We start from the raw sequence: 21,712 nt of genomic DNA on the forward strand, positions 1-21,712 counted from the left end.
GTGCATGAATGAGTGACTGCACCCACAAAAGGGGACCCTCCCACTTCGTCTTCCGTCCGCGTGGCTTTACCTTCAGACCAGCAAGGTGGTTCTCATCCTTCCTGTGCTCCAACGAGGCAGACCTTTTGTTCTCGAACATCCTCACCCGTGTGAGCACCGACTGTGGCCTCATGGCCGGATCCTCTTCGTCGTCGGCTGCAGCAGGGGGCGGCGGCGGCAGGGGCTTGGTGTTGCTGGGCGGTGCGGCCGGAGCAGGCTCATAGTGGCTGGCTTTCGAGGGCAGCCCTTGGGCAGGGACCTGCTCATAACTCCGTGGGTACTGCTCCAAGGATGGCTTTGGCTCTGGGACCTTAGGGCCCACAGCCGCATAGGTCTGGGTTTCAGGCCGGTATCTGCTTGGCAGCTCATACCCAGCAGGCGGTGGCTCCTCATGGCGGAGGGTGGAGGTTCTGGGTGGCTGTTCAAAGCGTGCTCGGCTGTCAAAGGACAGGGGGGTCGGCTCCTCAAAGTGGGGAAAGTACCCCCGTTCTAAGGGTTCATCAGGATGAGGTCTGGGGTCAAGGTCCCGTGAGTGCTGAGTGTCAAAAGGTGGCCGAGGCTGGTGGGGCTGCCTGTCATCAAAATAGGGCCACTGCTCCTCATAGCGCAGACGATGCTCATAGCCACGCGGACACGGGTCTGCATAGCCAGAGGAGTCATATCTGGACACTGGCGGCTCCATCTCCCTGACGGCCTGCTTCTCTCCGTACGGGGTTTGGGGTTCATAGCTGAGGCCCAGCTCTCTGTCGGGCCTTTGGCCAGGGTGACCCATGGCTGGCTGCTTCATCACATGATTCTGTCTTAGCAGTTCCTCAGAATAGGGGTCTTTCCTGTATACCTGCACAGGACAGTCATGTGTGAGAATACCAGCGTGCTCCCCATTCCAGCCAACTGGCCAACAACACCAGGATCTGATTGTCTGAAAAGGGACAGCTCCCCCAATTGCTCCCCAGGTAGGAAGATCAGTGGGAGAAGCTAATTGACATGAAAGACCCAAGTTTCTATGGCAGATTTCAGCATGTGCTGAATGAAAAGTGAGTTGAAAATTAGGGTAGAAGAAAATCAATGGACTGAGTTACTGATTCCACTTGATCTGGCCACTGACAATAAAAATCATGAAGTAAATTTATGGACACCATCATTCACAAAATAATGATTTAATGGTGAGCCTCAACTAAATATCGAAGGGGGAGTGAGGTTTCCGAGAATACTGAAAACCAAAAAATCAAATGAAGCACAAGTCCCAATCAAAAGGCAGGCTGGTCTCGATCATTGCTGAGCCGCGGAAGCCATGCAAACTGCAAATGGAGACACTCGGTACTGAGTGGAAGCGCCGGATCGTAAAAGCCCACAGGAGAGAAGCAAAGGGAACACCAAAGGGCGAAGCAAAATGATCATCTGCTGGGAGGCCGGCGAGCAGCGCGCAGCACGGCCGTGCGGGTACCTGGGCCGGGTCTGCATGCGGCGACACTGGTGGCTCCGGGTCTCTGAGCGCTCCGGGAGCTGCCTCAGCACTGGGCCCTCGGAAAGAAGCAGCTTGTGGGGAGTGAGTGGCGGCAGGAGCCGGGGCCGGCTCCTCTGGGTGGACCCGAGGGAGAGGCGCGTTATGAGCAACGGCAGAGGAGACCGGTGTTGGGTTTGTTTCAGGCGAGAGGCGGGGGGCTGGAGATGAGGGCTCTGCTCTCTGTGAAGTGTTTGAGACATGTGAAATGGAGCGCTTCTGTCTACCTGACTTCCCACCTCCATTCAGTGCCGGGGACATTCTTAAGGGTGCTGACTAGCATGACCGTGACCTCATGGCCTGTTACCGAAAACAAGAACCCGCCCACAAATAAACAGCATCCTGGAGAGTGAGAGGAACCCTCACACTTCAGGATGGAGTCTGGGATGCTAGACTAAAACTCCGAGATACTCCATGCCTGCCAGCCCGCCCCCCGCTGCGCAGCGCTGGTGCGGCCGCTTACCTGTTGCGAGGCTGCTTTAAATCCGGGGCAGTCTAGTCTATGGCTGGGCTGCGGCAGCGCCTGCGGAGCGTAAGGAGGGTAGGGTTGGCTTTCAGGCTGCATTCCAGAGGGGTCCTCTCTGACAGGCTCCGAGGAGCGGGTGATGGCAGACTCCGGGGGAGTCCCCACCTCGTCATTAAGGGTCTCGTCTAGTTCTTGATCAGTGTAGGCCCCGCCTTCTGTGTCTGTGTCTTCATAGTCAGACGTGTGTCTACTGTCCGTGCTATACATTGAGTACTCGCTACCCGGGGCTGACAGGTAGGACAGCCGATCGTCATGCAAATCAAGGTCATCGCTTGTGGCACCGTCCGCCTGGGTCAAATAAAAGTAAATCAGAATTTTATTCAGTAGTTCTTGGAAGAGATGGCCTTTATTTCCCAAGGGAGACCGGAAAGGCTCATTTTCTTGGAAGGAATCGCCCCGTATTCTCTGAGCTTCCGGTGAGGAAAGATCCGGGAGGTTCTGAGCCCCCACGCAGACACCTGGAGCGCCTGACACGGCAGGGCTGGATGAAGGAGACGACACCAGCAGCAGCACAAGGCCAGAGTCCGGGGGCCCAACCCCACAGGACAAGGACAGTTGTTGACACCTCACCAGTCACTCACGTGTCAGCCTGGACAAGGCAAAGAGGAAGCCTGCCACCAACCCCAGTTGACAGTGACAAGACACACCAACAGAATGACGCGCACGAGACTGAATATGAGCGCCCAGTTCAGACAGGCTGAGCGTGGAGAGGACTGGGAATATACACGGAGGCAACAGCATTTAGAAAACTCCTGACTCAGGCCCTAATGCTTGTGTGAACAGTGGCTGAGCGCTGGCTGCCTCCTCAATGAAGACTGATTTCTCACAGATGCATGAGCCAAAGGATGGAACAGGAGAAATTCAGCTGGGCTGATCTGGTACCAGAAGAGCCGAGTGCCCCTGGGAAGTCTGCCCTGATTATCTTCTGGGCAGATGGCAAAGAAAACCAGAAGGGTCTGAGGGAAGGGGAGCAGAGTGAGTGACCCAGACACTCATTTGAAGAGCACTGGATTCAACTGAAGATCCTGATGAGATGTCAGCCAAAGGGATCTCAGGGCTGGAAGACCTGAACTGCAGAATTCAGTCACTGGAAGGATGGCCCACACTGCACACGTAGTCTCCACATGGCTCCCTGCCCTGAGCGCAGATGCAGAGATGCCCCGGGGACCTGCTCTTTATTTACCTACTGGGCCAGAGACAACAAGACCTGCAGGGTGGGGTCCAGGCCTCGAAGGGGCATGGCACACCGAAATCCGTGGGGCTTCTAAACTCCATAAAGGCTGCTGCAAAGACAGAGTTGGCTTTTCCTCTCTACAGTGATCCTGAGCTTGTGAGGGTCTGTCAGCGAACTAGCGACACCCTCAGGAAGAATGACTTGAATTCAAACACCGGTCTTACTTTAACAGTGGTACATGATGCAGATGAAAGAGCCACGGGCGGTTTGGCCCTGGGAAGTGACACATTTACATGGAAAGAAGGTCTCTGGGATGTCTCGTTTGGGTCAGCAGGAACATATAAAGACTGTATCAGATCTTGCAAAACAACTCTTCCGAGAAATTAGATGCAAGCAGTTGTTCAGGAAAGTAAACATGAAATGAAATTGCTTTAGTTTTTAGAGCCTGACTATTCTGATAGACTGTACTCGAGTAGAAGGAGGGAACAAATCCAGTTTGGTTTAAATGGCAACACCCTCTGACTTACAAAATGCAGCCATCAATCTAGCCTAAAAATCTGATTTTTCCTCCCAGAAAGTGTCGGGGACGTTAGGTCTTATTCCAAAATTGTAGCAAAGATGGGATAGCGTGAAGACAAAGGAGAGAACAAAGATCTGTAGAGCGAAAGCCCTCGGTAAAAGGCAGACACGTACATGGCATGTACTTACAGGGTCCCACTCGGCCCCGAGACTGTCTGACAGAGCTGTGGCAGGGCTGTGTGGCTGGGTCAGTGCCAAGAGAACTGTGTTTGTGTAAAATGCCTATGAGTGACACTCGGTGATAGTGTGCTGCCCAAGGTGCTGGGGTGCTTTTCTCCCTCGTGTGCTGGCTGACAGGGCAGCTTCTCAGGGCGCCTGTGCCCAGCTCCTGAGACCCATGGTTCTGGGCCTTCCTGGGGGGGGGGGGGGGTTGTAGGTGCTGCTGGAGCCCTGTGGGTCAAGGCTGTGTGGCTGGGGGCAAAGGGGGGAGGGCACAGACGTCTCAGCATGCAGCATGCACTTCAGAGCACCTGCAGCATAGCCGGGCAGAGCGAGGCAGGAGCCATGCAGAGGCCAACACAAAAATCAAGCCAACAAGGAAACGAGAAACAAAACGAAAACCAGTTATTCTCTATCTCCCCTGGCAAGCGGACATACTACAGACACCAGAACGAGAGCTGCCCCCTCCCCATTTCTGGAATGTCTTCTCTGCCAGTAGACCGCCCTCCCATCCAGAAGACAAACAGCAGAAAGGCCCAATTTAAAGGCAGCTGTTTGACGGGGATCAAAGCAAAAGTCAAAGCCAAAAGGGATGTGTTGCTGTGTCTAAAATTCTAGGCCACGGAGTGAAACAATTTCCCGGAGGATCTGGGAAAATGCTGGACAAAGGACACAAGTTCTTCTCACATTCTGACAGTGAGAGAAACCAGGGAGCTCCTCTAGGGGGTCAGGTAGCCTGGCTTTCTCCACATTTCTCCTAACATTCACCTGCCTCCCCGCCCCAATCTCAGGAGGTGTATCCGAAGCCCAGGCTCCGCATCCTCCTGAGTCAGAAGGCAATGCAACCCTGCCCTCTGTGGTCTGATTTGAAATTATCTGCAAGAGGGGCAGAGAGTACAGTGGGCACGGAGGGCGTTTGCTTTGCACACGGCCAACCATAGTTTGATCCCCAAAATCACAAAGGGTAACCACCTAAGCACTGCTGAGGGTGATTCCTGAGCACAGAGCCAGGAGTGAGCCCTGAGCACCACCAGGTGTGGCCCCTAACCCAAAAACAATAAGGGAAAAAGAGTATCTACAGAAATATCTCTGAAGTGGTCATTCGAGTTAGGAAGGTCCCAGAATCTTTGGCCATCCGAAATATTTTCATTCTGTACAAACAATAAGCACTCAAGAGTAACTCCTCCCAAATTACTCTGCTGATCCAATCAGAGCCTGCATGTGACTCAGAGGCATCTTTGCTGCTTGCAGAATTCACAGACTAGGAACACAAAGGGCAGGGACGTTCTTACCTTCCCCTCGGAAACCCATACCAACTGGTTCTGCTGCTGCTGAATTGCTTCTTTCAGTGCACCGTACCAACCATCGTTCATGGAATTCAAGTTAATGGTAGCTGCAAATGAATTCACAAAATCGTCTTATGGCTTGAACACTCTTAAAGCCTGAATTTGTCGTCCCCTGCTAGAGCTCATCGAGTCAGAATAATACCTGAGCCCTCAACCTGTCAATCTCTGAGCTGCACTGTACTTAGCCTGACAGTGAGAGAAACACCTCCCGAGATTGGGGTGGGGAGGCAGGTGAATGTCAGGAGAAATGTGGAAAAAGCCAGACTACCTGAGCCACTAGAGGAGCTGCCTGGTTTCTCTGTCAGGCTAAGTACAGTGGTGTAAGATTAGATTGCCTAAACACTTCAGCAAATGAGAAGATACTCACTTGTAAAAAGATGGTGGTTGTTCTTGCGAAGTTTATGAGACCGCTCATATAACTTCCTGGCACTTTTCCGAGATTCTGGACACAGCCTCATTCTCATCGTTTTGACGCCTTGCTTAGAGTCAGGGTTAAGGAAGACTACAATTGGGTACCACTGGGCATAATTCAGACGGTCCACTGCATTTGGGGTGACATCTAGTAAAGCATGTTTGTCCTGCAGGCACAAAGGAAAAATGAGGGGAAAAAACAGTTAACGAAAAGCCATGGTCCACTGTATGCTATGGGCAGAAACCTCACTTTTCTTCCCCTTCCCCTCCCATCTGGGGATGTGATGAGGTCTCCTACTTGGCCATGGTACTTGCACACTTGGTTGGATGTAAGCTAGGGAGCTACACACTTGGTACTGGAGATCTGTGTTGTCAAGATGCATATGGTGTGATGCCAGGAATAAAATCTGTGGCCTCATACCTGCGAGGCAGATGCTTGACCACTGAGCCACACCCCAGGCCCAGTACAACTCTCAACAGTGTGGTGGGAGGCTCAAGGGTGATGTTTGCACCACCACAATGGCACTCAGGTCACTCCTGGCCACTGTTCAGGAGGATCACATGGTGCTGGGGACTGAACCAAGGTCAGTGTGTACAAGGGAAGCATCTTAACCCCTGCACAATCTCTCCAGCCAGACACTGATTCCTATTCCCCCGCCACTTTTAACTGTGTCCCAAAGTATTTCAAAAGCACACTAAAAAAAATTTCATAATCAGAAGTTAATTCAAGTGACTTCTAGCCTAATTAAAACAAACTTTTTATTTATTTTTGGGCCATACCTGGCAATGCTCAGGGGTTACTCTTGGCCATGCATTCAAAGATCACTCCTGATGGGCCTGGGAACCATATGAGGTGCCAGGGATAGAACTGAGTCAGCCACATGCAAGGCAAGCGCCCTCCTCGCTGCTCCAGTCCACAAAACTCTGGAACCAGTTCATTCTGAAGCGAGCCTCAACGCTTCAATGCAGCGTATGGCCACAGAGACACCAAGCAAACGAAACCTCGGAGAGGGGTACTACCACTGCCGATATGCTCCAAGAAGCTCAGCCTAAAAGAGACTCTCACATGGTGTGCTTCTCTGTGACAACAAATGACCACCTCCTGGCACATGTGATGCTATTCCATTGGAAGTGATTTTTATTTTTTTAAAGGAGGTTCTCAAGAATGCCAGTAGAATTCATTCTTGAAAATGATTTTAAGGCCTCTAAGGGCTGAATTTTTTTAGCATCTCCCATGAGTTTAGCAAAATTATCCTCAACTTCCTAATCAACTCACCTGCCCCATCCACCCTGCATGTGGACCACCATCAGAACTTACCATTGAACAGATCAATTCAGAATAACTTACTTGGTCTATGATCTGCTTTATGGTATGCAGGCGGATGATGCCAGAGCTGCGTTGGTCAGTCCCAGCGTCTCGTGGTTCACTTTCTGCTCATGGAATACAAACAAAAATAAAAGATCACATTCCCTCTGATTAGACTGGAGTTTCCCAGCCACTGGCACTGTGATTGGAGCTGTGGCACTGCACTGCCCAGGCCCCCAGCAGCCACCTCCCACCTCCCCGGTGCCTTCATGACAAGTAGAAATGTCCTGTGCAGCTTCCTCAGAGAGGCAGAATCTACCTGGCCCAGAACCTTTGGGTTCACACGATGCTTCCCAACGAGACTCGCTTCAACTACAGAACATGAAGGCCTCTCACACCTCAACAATCATGTCAAGCTTTGAAGCACTGTGCACTGCTAACAGCACATGGGGATGTAAAAGAGAATCAGGGGGTAGGACAGCAGTAAAATGACGATCGCCACTTGGCCAAGAGAAACTGTCAAAATGGCAACTCTCTCAATTGAAAATGCACCCAAGTCTTTGCAAGAAGGCACAGCCCTGCTCGGGACTCTGGTCACAAGAGCTAGAAAGGAAAGAGGGCACCCTGGGACCAGGAGAGACAAGGCAGAGAAGTGTGGCATGGGCTCGAACTCAGGAGAGCACAATTGGGGGCTGTGGGGGACACTGGACAAGCCTCCATATGCCCCTCCCTCAGTGCAGACTGGATTCCAAGAGCATGAGCAAGTGACAGTGACGCCAACCAACCCCAGCAACTCCTCCTGAGGATTGCTGGGTGACAGTCGGCTCTTCTGAAAGTCAAGTGTGTTATGGAGGAGGGGGCCCGAGACTGAGCCCCCAGCCCAGCATGGACGGGTTCAGCCCTGGTGGCTGAGGGCTATCCACTGCTGACCTACAGTGGATTGGATTTTGCTGGATCCGACCAAGCTTAGCTACCAAAAGTGGCCCCTACATAAAATAGAACTACCCCCCCCAAAAAAAAACCCTACGTTTGGCTATGAAGGCTATGAATGGGAGCAACACAAACATTTCCAGGCAACTCTGTGAACAGTGGCCACAACAATTCCTTCTGAGAAAGCTAGTGGGGGGATGACACTGCCTGCCTCGCCTAAGCTGCACAGTGAACTGTACAATCTTGTGTGCATGCAAAGCTTCTAAGCACTGGAGACACAAACTCACTCAATTCTCCCAGCAACCCAATAACATTTCAGGAACCCGCTGTGCTCAGGTGCTTGGTCCCGCCTTGGCTCCAGGAGCATCACTGGGTGTTCCTGGGGGCCCAGGAGCGTGAGCTCCAGAAAAGGCACAGCTGCAGTGAGAGCCAGAGTTATCTCCAGGTCAGAGAGCTCCACTCCAGGAGGTTATCATGAGGAGCAAGGCAGAGGACACAGCAGCAGACCAGATTCAGGCCCAGGGCTCCAGACTGGCCCTTCTCACCCTCACCAAAGCAAAACAGCAGAACAAGAGCACCACCTCGCTGTACCTCATAATGAGATCGGGGAGAACGTTCACTCATGACGTAAGCCAGCAGGCCACACATGTCCATCCTTTACAGCTGAGGGTCCCTGTCTCACGTGCTAACCACCCCTTCTCAGGAATAACATCGTTCTACATAGCCCCAACCCTTGCACCTGTGCCTCTGCTCTGCTCCTGCCAGCACCCTCCGGGGGAGCCATTCCCTGCCTTGGGAAAAAGGACCTGAAACACCCTTGTGTCAGCCTAAGTGTGAGTTGAGGTTGCTTACTTGCAATCTGGTAAATGTCTGGTTCTTCTCTTGCCAGCTTTTCTCTGGCGACATCTGCTATCGGTCCAAAGATTGTTACAGGCCTCAAAAATCCAGCTGGGGAGAAATACAAATAGAAAGGAGCAATATTTACACCTTCTACTGGTTCAACAAACTGATGCTAATACAGAGAGTATAATGTGCTCTGAGGGCAGGCGAATGGTGCAGGGGTTTGGGTGCTTGTGGTCAATTGCCAGGGGCCATGGCGCCAGCCCCCAGATAACTACACACATACACTGCCTACCTTCCCGAAGGACGACTCTCTCATACGCGGGGAACTTGGTCTGCACTGGCTGGGCCGACAAGTCCTCTCTGCTCTTCCGGAGGTTCCTCTTGGAGCTGCGGAGCCCCCGGAATCGCCAGAAGTCGGCACGGTCACCTCCAGCTGTTTTGGGAAGTGTGTATTGCACACTGGCCAGCTGCTCGGCTCTGGAAAGAAATAGCTCGAGGTAACAGATGGTGGAAATATGAGAGACATACCCCCTGCCACCCAGTGTGGGTTCAATAGTCAGGGTTCACATAAAGGACCTGCAGAATGAAGGTGCAACGGTCAGCACAGCAGAGACCAATTTCCAGGGGCCCCAACTCACAGGGGGGCGGGAACTCCTCTCTCATCAGCCCTCAGTGGGAAGTACCCCCAACATTCCTACCTGTTCTTGTTAGGGATGATGCCTCGCTCCACCTCCTTATGGTTTTTACCAATCCGAATAGCAAGCCAAGAGCCCAGTTTCCCATTGTACAAAGTATCCACGACACGAAACACCTCTCCTTTGTTAAAACTAAGTCCATAGGGAGATTCCTTTTCATATTCAAAATGGGTTCGAATATAGAAAGAATCCCCAACATCTGATTCAACGATGCGACGATAAACTAAAATAAAGAATAGAGGTAGGAAATTAATCTCAGAAGAACATACCATATGCCAGATACGAGATCAACAGTACAGAAACAACAGCACCAACTCCTGCTCATGTGCCATAATGTATGGACAGTGCTGTTTTCTGAGCATGGGGGCTCTGAGCAGATCCACAAAATCCACACTATGCTTTTTGTTTCAATCATTGGATGTGGCCAATACCCGGAGGTCTGACTGCCAACAAAGACAGGCAGGATGCCAACACACCCCACTAGCACATACTGATCCCTCAGCAGAAGTGATGAGTCCTTGACTACCAATAGGGCTTGGGGAAGAGACTGTTCTACAGGAAGCCAGCATACACCCTGTCAGAGAGAACGAATTCTCTCAGGTTTGGGTGAGCACAGAGCCGGGAGGACTATCAGAACAAAACCCATATACAGCTGGGAGGGCGAGTGTATCCCTCTTGCCTCTGCCCACTGCATGAAGGTATTGAGAATGGCATCAGTTGGCCCTGTTACTGTGCAGGGCTAATGATCACAGCGGAAAACTGTTCACCTGAATGATGGCAAAATAAACTCTCTCTCGGACGAGTACACTCAGCTGTCACTCAACTTTGAATCATTTTTAAAACATAAAACTGGAAATTCCTAAAGACGCCCCGGTGTCTCGATTAAAAGATGGTGCCCCTCACCGTCCTTCTTCTTCTGGGCCAGGATGGTCACTTCTTCTCCTTTTGGGAGGTCCAGCAGGAAAAGAACAGCTTCCTCCCGGATGATGTTCGTGAAGTCCACGTTGTTTACCTGCCAAATCATTTTACAACATACTCTTAAAACACAGTCTACAATGATCAAAATGTCTCAGAACTTACTTAGTTTGAAGTTTTCCAACAATGGGGACTTTTATATTTCACTCTGGAGACCAACATATACTTGAACACAAAATAAGTAGAACCAAATCAAAGAAGTGAACTAAGGTGGTAAGTCTATTTAGAATCACAAAATAAGTAGAACCAAGTCAAAGAAGTGAGCTAGGGTAGGAAATCTATTCAGAGTTCATAGATCCTGATGCTTGAGATCAGCCTCTGAAAAATCTAGCCAGTTTCAATCAGATGACAAAAACCGAACTCCATATATTCTTTCTATAAAATCTCTTTCTTTAAAACTTGGAATCAGGGGTCAAAGTGATAGCACAATGGGGAAGGCATTTGCCTTGCACACTCCATCCCCAGCATTCCATATGGTCCCTGAGCACTGCCAGATGTGATTTGAAACAATTTTTAATTTAAAAAATAAAACTCAAAATCACCCACTTTTGTGAGTGTACAACAGTCAAACTGGTGACTAGTCTCTGAAGCTAAAACCCAAAGAAATGAGGGGTCTGGAGCAAGAGACACTTGACAGGGTAATGGTTACCATGGCAATAATTCACCCCTAGCTGAAGTCCCAAGGTGAAACTTCCCAAAGTGTCACCAGTGAGTGTGAAGGTCACAGACAAGATGTTCCTCTTTTTACCTTTTGGAATTTTATTTCCATTAAAGAGGTCACAATGTACTATTTTTATGATACAAAGCCAAAATGAAAGTTCTTTTGAACCCAGATTATATGGATACAAAATACTTGCTGTATCACTGGTCCAATACAAACAATTAAGGAATATTTTTTAAATGATGCATGCCTGAAGTGCTTCCAGTAAGAAATGAGGGGTGTGGGAGCATGACTTGAATACTTTAGCATGGTACATGTGCTTGAGAACACAGTGAACAAAATCACCCTGATGAAGCCCCAGGACAAGGTCGAATAGGGACCAAAGTGTGGACCTGCTAAGCCTGGTGGGAAGAGCAGAAATAGCCAGGGCAGCTGGCACAGACTGAGGGGATCTGTAGAGTTTGGAGGGTCAAGACTGATTACAAAGCTGCCATGAGCATTTAAGTCACAGGGAGCACTGCTACTGCTTCCTGAGTGCCTGAGTCCTCAGGAGCAGTCAGGAGAGAACAGAAGGGCTGAGCAGTGGAGCTGTCCACATTGTGCTGCTACAGCACCATGGAGTGGCCTGAGGAGGAAGACTTAGCTAGTCAGATCCCTGCAGAGCAACAGGGCAGATGAGGCAGACATTGACTCTGGAGGTTCCAATGAAGAAGCTGAGAAGGGGACACAAGCGACCAGCTTGACAGCAGCAGGGAGGGAGAAGGGGGCATAGAGGAATTTCGGCTGACAGGAGAGTCCACGAAAAGGAACCAAAACGAACACCAGCAAACAGGCAAGCATGGAGACTGAACAGAAAGCACCCGGAGCCATGTCCATGGCAGAAAGAGGGGGGACCAAGACACCATTGGCTTTCTCTTCTGTCTCAACTAGGGCCAAGTAGACCCGTAGACAGGTTTGGTACTTTCAGAAGGAAAGAGCCGCATGGAGCCGTGGGACCAAGCAGCTATGCAGAGAGCGGACCCAATGGGGAGGATACAATGGGGAGGATGGGGGAAATGGGGGGATGTATTCCTGCCTCACAACTGTCCCTCTCCCACAGAGAGTGGCCCCAGCTGGGACAGTGCACACTGCATAATCTCCCAGAGGAAAATGAGCAGCCCCAGGTAGCTACGCCCATGGCAGTCAGGCCAGTCTCAACGTTTGGCTCAGCTAAGTATCTGGCAGGTTCCAGAACACCTGTAAGGAGAAGGGAGCAAGGCTTCACACCATAGAGAAGACAGCAGATGGGGAGCAGGGCAAAGGCAGGAACAGACAGCGGCAAATCCGAAACAAACATGTCCCACAGGAGTCTGGGAGAGAGTCTGTGTCCAATTCTAATTGGAGGGTGCTGTGTCCAAGGTTCCAGAGACCTAAGAACCTCACAACTACCCATGCTGATGGGCTCACGTACCCTGAGAATCTGGTCACCCTCTTCTAGACCCTCTTTGGCCGCAGGGCTGTCTTCCAGAACGCCAGCCACAAATATTCCAACATCATTTCCACCAGCCAGCCGCAAACCCACACTGTCTCCTTTTCTGAATTTTACCAATTTCATGCTGGGCCTGTGAAAACAAATAATTTCGTTTGAAACAGGAGACATTTGGAAAGTGATAGCGAACTGCTATAACAAAAACCATACTCAGAAATAAAGATTCCTCATCCAGAAACTCCCCCTTCCCCCTATGCCACTAATTTAGTGAGTAAATAGGTATTAGAATCCCAGATCAGACTAAACAGTCCTTGATTTTCTTGTTAATAAAAATAAATAGGTAGCATGAAGGAACCGGCAGAGGAACCCAGGTTTGCGGGACCCGGGGCTGAGATCTCCAAGCCTGCTCTGATCAGGACTGGGTCTCCTCCACCCAGATTCCCCATCTTCCAGTAGCTAGGCGTTACAGCCACCAACTGCCCCCGGCACCGTGTTATCCCATCAACAGCCAAGACCCATGGACTATAAAACCCAGCTCCCGGAATAGAACAGCGCAGAGTCTCCTGCCCCCACGCCTGTCTGTCCTCACCAGGGCCTCTTGGAGGGGGGGTGGGTTGAGTTTCCCTCTCCGCTCCGAGCAGAGCCCCAGCAGCTGAAGACTTCCGGAACCAGCCACAGTCATGCTTAAGACCACTCTCCACATGTTCAGACGAGCCTCACATGAAGGAACTGGCAGAGGAACCCAGGTGTGTGGGACCTGGGGCTGAGATCTCCAAGCCTGCTCAGATCGGGGCTGGGCCTCCTCCACCAGATTCCCCACCTTCCAGTAGCTAGGCATTATACCCACCAACTGTCCCCGGTGCTGTGTTATTTCATCAACGGCCAAGACCCAGGGACTATAAAACCCAGCTCCTGGAAGCACGGGGTCGCATTTGGAGAACCCAACAGGCTACCGAGTGTATCCTGCCCGCATGGCAGAGTCTGGCAAGCTCCCATGGCGTATTCAATATGCCAAAACCCAGTAACAATGATGGGTCTCATTCCCCTGACCCTGAAGGAACCTCCAATGTGACACTTGCTGAAATCCCAGGGCTAGGACGAATGGAGACATTACTGTGCTTGCTTGAGGAAATCAATGAACAACAGGATGACAGTGATACAGTGATACAGGTAGCTTATAAAAAATAGTATTTTCCCAAATCTTCTTCTGGTGCATTACCAAAGGCTCATCAAATTTTCCATTTTCCCATCTCAATTCATACTAAATTGGCTTTTCTAAATAACTGAGTAGCTTTATAAAAATTGAAATCACAGCATAAACTGATCAATTTCCCTAATAACAGCATCAAAATCAGGCATAGTTCAGTGCTCCTACCTTCCAGCAGCAGATCCAGAGTCACTCAGCTCCCAGGTCTGGCTACCCTCTCCATTCTAAACAGAAATCTCATTCTCCAGTCTTTCTAAACTCACCCCATGTTCAACCTCTGCCTTTTTGTTTGTGGGGATCATACTGGGCATGCTCAGGGCTCACTCCTGACAGAGCTCAGGGAATTGTATGTGGTGCTGGGGATGGAACCAGAGTAGGCCATGAGCAATACACACACCTAAGCCCTGTATTCTCTCAAGCCCACTCAGTCCGCCTGAAACAAACACTGAACAAAAACTCTGGGAGCAAAGTTCTGCTGGAGCAGATCCGAGACATGAATAACCCTGGAGGTTCCTACGACTACCACACTCCTCCACACCACTGCGCCACACCCCCTGACCCAGTCCTGACCCAGTAAGGAACACGGAGGACTCCAGCAGGAGCCACCCAAGCAGGAGTTACAGCGAGAGGAGAGTTCCACAGAGGGAGCAGAGACTGGGGCGGGACTCCAAGGCAAGCAGCTGGCAGGTGCCCATCTGTAGAGGAGTGCCACCCCCTGCATCACAGTCCAGAGATGACACTCATGGTCTAGGCTAGAGGCATTCTTGGCCTGGCCCTCACCCAAGCCCACAGCCCCTTGGCAGAGCGTCCCCACCTTCCTGGCAAGAACTGGCGCCTTCTCCAGACTCCTCACACAGTACTCTCAAACACATCTCCAGGATATCCTTGAGGGGGCCCAAGACAGGCCTCCGCTCACCTGACCAGAGGGACTCAGATCAACTAATGGCTTGGAGGATAGCAGATGAAAAGTGAAATCTGGCCCTGTAACCAACCCCCACGATCTGCAGACAGCCTGATCTCAGGGAGTGTCATGAGCCTTAGGTGGTATTTTCAATTCTGCCCCATCTGCACAGCCTATGTCAGTGCAAGAGCATGGGCTACTCTCACACCCACTAGGGGGACCAAAACCCAGGACTTGTGAGCTCTGGTCCCGCGTCCTCAGTGAAAAACTGGTGTATCATGTTTGTGAGCAGTGTGTGTGTGTGTGTGTGTGTGTGTGTGTGTGTGTGTGTGTGTGTGTAAGTGAGTAGCTGGGGTGTGTGTAAACTGTGACTGCCACCTGGTCAGTCAGGTGTGTGTGTGTGTGTGTGTGTGTGTGAGAGAGAGAGAGAGAGAGAGAGAGAGAGAGAGAGAGATATCCTGACCAACAGTTTGAGTGGCCCAAAGACAGTACTGAGAAACACAAGTACAGGGTTTTTTAATGAAGACATTAGAAAGTTCGAAACAATTCTGATGTTGAAGTAGAAAACCATTCTGTTATTTTGTCACTCCTGACCTGAAACTATGTGGAAGACAATGGTAAGATGTGAACATCACGAAAGTTTCCCTTTTGTTCTCTAGTCTCTGATCCTATCATATAAATTAAATACAATCAGCCAACCTCCCAGACACTGAATACAGTAATAAACAGCACACGATTTGTTACATAAAGGATACAATGTTGTGCCCCCCTCCCCAAATCCTTTTTTTCCTTCTGAGTTTGGGCACATACTTCTGGCTCTGTGGTCAGAGATCACTCATGGTGGGGTAAAGGTAAAGGTAAAGGTAAAGGCCCTCCCGTTGATCGTCGATTTGCTCGAGCGGGCCCAGTAACGTCTCCATTGGAGACTTTGTTGTTACTGTGTCTGGCATATCGAATACTCTTGGTAGCTTGCCGGGCTCTCCGAGAGGGGCGGAGGAATCGAACTCGGGTCGGCCATGTTGGCCGCTTGTAAGGCGAACGCCCTACCCGCTGTGCTATCGCTCGGTGGGGTGGCAGACAAAATCCAAATCGGCTATGTGCAAGGCAAGTGCTGCATCTACTGTGCTTTCTTTCCACCCCAAAAGTCTTACTTGAAGCGATGCTTACCGCAGAATCCCATCCTCGTGCGCTGAATCAGGCAGGACCCCATCAGAAGGGCTAACAGGCAAGTCCACATCAGGCTGCCCAACTTGAGCATACACAGGCTTTGGTTCTAAGGGGAGGAAAACATAAGTTGTGCAAATAAAGTTCTTTTAACTTTATTTAAAAGAGGGGGAGGACAGAAAAACAAGCAATCGGTAAAATAACCAAACAATAAAACATTTGTAAGATATGAACGATTCATCATCAGCGACATTTATAGAGCCCACACGTCTCTGAAGAGTTCAGCCATCCATCCATGAGTCATGCTAACAAGCGCTCCTGCTACATGGTGGCTGAGTCTCTCCCCAGCATCAACTCCAGGATCTGAAATATCTATTCTCTAGCCAAGAGCAACAGAGAAAGGCTGCAGGGACGAATGCATTCCTCGGTTCAGATCCAGACCTCCTTCCCTGGGGCCACTCTGATGGGGATGTCCATATTGCCACTTAGCAAGCAGAGCAGAGAAGATTGGACAGAAGTAAAGGGGGTGCAGAGCAAACACAATCTCCAGACTCTCCAAGCAACCAAAGCTCTTAATAGAGTGTCAAGTCTGGTTCCAGGGGTCACTCGACATGTACAGGCATATACGTAAAAATATTCCAAGAGGCAAAATAACTGATATAAGGAAAGCACTGAAGCCAATCTGCTGTGCAGTGAGTAGGGCTGACAACACCTGGTTGAGGAAGTGCAGTTAGTCAGAAACCATGTTTAACCAGGAACTTCTAAGACCCACCAGGAGCCTACTGGTCTTGCCAAGGGCCCCAGAGGAAAGCTAGGTGCTGGCCATAGGCAGCGAGCATGCGGTGGTGCTGCTGTATCCATGATGGTCACTTGGGTCCTCCCAGAGTGCGCTGGCCATACCTGGAAGAGTGGGCGCTGGTTTCTCACTTCTTTCAACTCTGACTTCTTCTACTGCTTTAGGGGCCTGATCATCTGCATGCTTTACAGGTGTGGAGATGGCACCAGGTTTAGAAATCCTCTCGTCCTCTCTGCTCCGGTGACTACACATTAAAAAATAAAATTATCAGAAAAAAGAATTGCGAAATCTGCTAGAATAGCCAAGTCAACTTACGTTAACAGAAGAACTTTCTCCAAGTTCAAAATATTCTATGAAATTCATAGTTAAAAGCAGAGTGGAGGGGAAAGAGAGGCAGTACAGAGGTTAGGGCATTTGTCCTGCATGCTGCCAACCCGTGTCCAATCCTTGGCACCACAAAAGGTCCCCCAAGACCTGCCAGGAGTAACCTTGATAGCAGGGCCAGAAATAAGGGCTGAGCACGGCCAAGTGTGGCCCCAAAACGCACTGCACTGCACTGTCCTCCCGTTGTTCATCGATTTGCTCGAGCGGGTACCAGTAACGTCTCACAACAAATTGTGAGACCTACTGTTACTGTTTTTGGCATATCGAATATGTCACAGGTAGCTTGCCAGGCTTTGCCGTCCAGGCGAGATACTCTCGGTAGCTTTCCAGGCTCTCTGAGAGGGGCGGAGGAATCGAACTTGGGTCGGCCATGTTGGCTGCGTGCAAGGCACATGCCTTACCCGCTGTGCTATTGCTCTAGCCCCCCAAAACGCAAATAAATAAATAAATAAAAGTTGAGTGGTAATTTCCACAGGAAATGACAAACAGGTCAAGGTATCAGAACAGAAGATGGGCAAGGACATATCTACTGTAGCAGAGCTGCACTACTGGGGACACAGAGGTTTTAAAAAAGTGTGGGCCAGAGAGAGAAGAATAGCAGTGTAAGTACTTGCCATGCACATAGCAGACCCAGGTTCAATTTCTGCATCACATGTGATCTCCTGAGCCCCACCAGGAGTGATCTCTGAGCACAAAGCCAAGAGCACTTCCCTGGGTCTGGGCACTGTTGGTTGTGACCCAAAAAGGTCCCCATAATTTTTTTATAGCCTCAAAGATAGAGGCCTTTTAAAGTGAGACTCATACACAAAAGCCAAATTATATCAACAAAAGCAAATACATACAGAAGTTCAAAACATACAAATAACGCTGAGCACTAGCAATTTCATGGAATTTAAACTGACATCTATATAAACAATATTAATGATCAATGATAATGTAAGATTAATTTGATAACTACAAATGAGTTTAAAGGACACAGATTAAGAGAAAAAGAATGACCAGAAAGAAGTTATTCACCAAAAGATGTACAAAAAGTAACCCAGAAAACACATTCAACCTCAATAGTAATTAGCAAACTGCAAATTCAAAGATTAGAAAGCATCTTATCACCTAGACAAAAATTCTAGAACCTATTTGTAATATTATTTTTCTATTAGTATTTCCAATTGCAACGAAACAATAGAAATTAAATGCCCACCAAGCTTCCCCAGAAAACAAGAATGAACAGATAAAGAGGGCGAAGGAAGGAGCTTGGTGGCAATGAATATGCCCCATACCTGAGGCCTGATGAACCAAGGTTTTATAAAGCTACAGAGAGAGGTGCATAGATATGATTTTTATTATGTATTCACACTTAGTATACATATTTTTAAGGGGCAAAAACACATCTTAAAAAAATGCATTTAAATCTACCATCCCTAAAGGCAGTATAGAAGTTTTATACTGACTGAACCTAACCACTAAAAACCAAAATGATTTGTTCTTCAATCATTTGGATCATAGAAACTACTGCAAGCTCTCTATAGCAATTAAGAGATTCTTTTGCTATGGAAAATTCCAAGCATACATAGCAATACAAAGAATGGTGTCATAAAATGCCAGAAATATTATAATGTATTAAAATATTATTATACAATGACCCCAAAAGCAGAATTATTTCAAAAGAGCAAGGCTGGTTCAACATTAGGACTCACTCATTATAATAAATTCAAATATTAATTACATTCAAATGGTCAAACAAACACACACAAAATCATTCCCACAAAAAAACTACACATAATGCAAAGACACAGGCAATACAAGTAATTTATGAGACTAGTTAATAAACTAAGGGCAAACACCACATTAAACAGTGAAATGCTGAATGGACAGATGCTAAAATCAGTAACAACACAGATACCTGCCAACAGGACTGTTATTTGCTGTGATTTTGAAGACTCAGATAATACAATCACAATAATAAGGCCTGTAATGTTGGGGAAAGTTTTCAATAAGTGCAAAAAAATACAAAATTACTTAACATTTTAATTACTGTAAAAAAATTCCACAGGTTTTCCTCAATATCTACAACAATGAGATGGTAGTGAAAAGAAAAAAAAAATCCAGATGTTCGTTATAGATATTAAGTACCTGCATTTAAACAAAAAGTCATTTTTAGAAAAAAACTATAAAAGCCAAAATATTTTCTAGTTGAAACCAGAATAAACTACTTTTAAATCATGAAAGGTGTCAACCTTTTTAGCTACTCTTGTGTAATAAAATCTTACATATAATTAGTCTGTTTAAATAAAGTAAATAAAAAGTTAAGCTTTATTTCCAAATAAATGTTGGCACCTTAGACAGTACAAAAGGGCAGTACAAAACAGTAAACTGTCTCAGCATTCTTTGTATTAAAAGTACTAACGATAGATTGAAAATAAGAACACTTTAAAGAGAATGAAATTCAAGAACTGCCTCAGTTCTGTATTTCTGTAACAGTTCCTATTTCTGTTGCTTTGCAATATGCAGTCTTTAAACCAATTTACTTAAAATAAAGGAAAGGAGGCCAGGGAGAGGCCTGGAGTGTGAGAGCCCCAGGTTCTATCACCAGCAAAGCCTGTTCCCAGAACAGTGGGAGAAACAGTCCTTGAGAACTGGAACCCACACCCAATCCCAAACTAACGACGACAAAAAAACAGATGAAGATTCCCATTTTGTTTCTGGTAACTTAAGGAAAACTTCATCCATTTCAAGTGTGGCTGACAATAATATTAACTACCATTCCAATAACAGAATCAATGATAATATTCAAATGTCCTCACCAATGGTAATTAACAGACCATCATTTCTTGTACAGCAGGCTCTGTGTGTACCTCTTACGAAACCGCTAGCATTTTATTCTTTGGCTAATTTTCATACTACATTATTAATCACATTTCACCCCACATAATACATTTAAACTGTGACAAAACTCCAGATAGATGGAATGTATATCATTCACCAAATTTTTCACACTATTCTGTAAAATCAGCAGTTTTTAAAAACAGTGCATTTCCATTATCTACCAAAAGATGGAGGCATTAGGCAACAATAAGACATTCTCGGGCAATGCTGTACAAGGATTCTTAGGAAACAAGTCACTCTGGTCAAAATCAAAAGTGCCCAAAGCCTTTTCAAAAAGATGTAATCAACAAATATATTTTATTTCACCCAAGATGTCCAAAACGTCATAAAACCAGTGTGTCATCAATGTTTTTAGACACTGTCTCATGAGCCATCAAAATCCAATCATTTCCCACTTACACAGCTCCCCACCTGGTTCATGGGAAACATAATGATGAAGTGATGCCAATCTTGAGTCTGACCACAGAATGACGGACCTTTACAGGCAAGAGAACGCTCTCTTGTGAGTGTAAGCACTGAAATCCAATCACAAGAACACTGAGTTTAGAAATCTGAATCCGAGCAGTTGCTGTGACTCAGACATGCCACGGCTGTTAACAAGAAAAGCACATTGTCCTCGAAAGCCCTAATGGCTCTCAAAGAATACTGAAACTTCATTTCAACAAAATCAAGCTCTTGAGCCACTATGAGGAAAGGTGACTTTCCAGGACAACTACTGGCTGGTGCTCATCTGCCTGCCATGGCTTTCCCAAGAACCAGAACCTCACGAGCGTAGCAAGGGCATTTCTGTCTTTCATCTGAAGAGCAACTGAGACATTTTCTGTTTCTGGCTTTTCACTTGCGTCCAGCCATGCATAGTCACATTCCCCTGCTCTCTGGTATAGTGGCAACAACAAGGACAGTTCTTAGCCAAGGGTGAGGTCAGATAACTGCCAGAGAGCTCACTTTGCACAGAGCCAACCTTCTTAGGTCTGCTCCCATCAATGGCAACAGCCGAGGGGCGGATAACCAGTTTATACACTCAGTGATACCAGCATTCGAAGGAAGAGACTACATGTATTTGGTGAATACTTTCAGGTGTAGGCCTGGGGAATGATGGCATGCTAGCTAGAACAAGACATGTACTGCAGGTGTGAGGCCAAGTTCGGCTTTAAGTGCCAATCCCCGGGCAGGCAGCTGCATGGGCAGCACCCAGCATGCATCACACTCAAGTGTGTGCAACCCCAGGCCACTGCAGCCAGGGAAGTGAGACCTACATAGCTTAGGTGGAAGGAAACTAACAGGCACTGATCACACCTAGTGACTTAAAAACCAGCTTCCCCAAACAAAGAAGAGGCATTTCAGAGATCTTTCCTCACAGGCAAGGAAAGAAACGGAGGTACACTCAAGGCTGACTCATCAGAATCCTGCAATAGCTGCTAATCCTCTAAACTCCGTATGAAACATCCTGAGATTTACACAGCGCTGCTTCCTTGATAGCAATTAAAATAATTAATGATCTCTCCCTGAATGGCACACAAAGAATTCTAAGAATGAAAAAGGCGGGCAGATTCCATGGCAGGCCTAAGCTGCTCAGCTGCACGAAGAAAAGGCAGAAGAGTAATTACCTTACACCTACTCTGCCGTATCTGCAATCTGTCTGCTCTGAACAGAGAGAACTCTATTCCCAGCCGTGAGTGTACATGCTTCGCAAAAACTTGAGGCTCATGCTGACAAGTGGCTTTGTGGCAATGAACTGGCTAAGGCACTCAAAGATGCTTATTA

At 48.1% G+C, this 21,712-nt stretch overlaps 1 protein-coding gene across 12 annotated transcripts in view; it reads right to left on the reverse strand.

Moving 5' to 3' along the window:
- Positions 1 to 21,712, reverse strand: part of TJP1 (tight junction protein 1) — a 162,465-nt gene that overhangs the window by 11,406 nt on the left and 129,347 nt on the right. For 7 of the 12 annotated variants that reach the window (XM_056124449.1, XM_056124447.1, XM_056124448.1 and 4 more), the window contains 13 exons: positions 16,786 to 16,925; positions 15,889 to 15,994; positions 12,596 to 12,746; positions 10,413 to 10,521; positions 9,513 to 9,732; positions 9,107 to 9,291; positions 8,824 to 8,919; positions 7,084 to 7,166; positions 5,692 to 5,902; positions 5,271 to 5,371; positions 2,004 to 2,354; positions 1,484 to 1,723; positions 71 to 877 (listed from right to left, as the gene is read on the reverse strand). In XM_056124449.1, the coding sequence (XP_055980424.1) occupies positions 71 to 877; positions 1,484 to 1,723; positions 2,004 to 2,354; positions 5,271 to 5,371; positions 5,692 to 5,902; positions 7,084 to 7,166; positions 8,824 to 8,919; positions 9,107 to 9,291; positions 9,513 to 9,732; positions 10,413 to 10,521; positions 12,596 to 12,746; positions 15,889 to 15,994; positions 16,786 to 16,925 (2,800 nt within the window). The remainder of the gene's footprint in view (positions 1 to 70; positions 878 to 1,483; positions 1,724 to 2,003; positions 2,355 to 5,270; positions 5,372 to 5,691; positions 5,903 to 7,083; positions 7,167 to 8,823; positions 8,920 to 9,106; positions 9,292 to 9,512; positions 9,733 to 10,412; positions 10,522 to 12,595; positions 12,747 to 15,888; positions 15,995 to 16,785; positions 16,926 to 21,712) is intronic. The other 5 variants (XM_056124455.1, XM_056124453.1, XM_056124451.1 and 2 more) reach the window with 3 other exon arrangements.

Source organism: Sorex fumeus, unplaced genomic scaffold (genome assembly GCF_029834395.1).
Source record: "Sorex fumeus unplaced genomic scaffold, SorFum_2.1 ptg000051l, whole genome shotgun sequence".
Taxonomy (NCBI): domain Eukaryota; kingdom Metazoa; phylum Chordata; class Mammalia; order Eulipotyphla; family Soricidae; genus Sorex; species Sorex fumeus.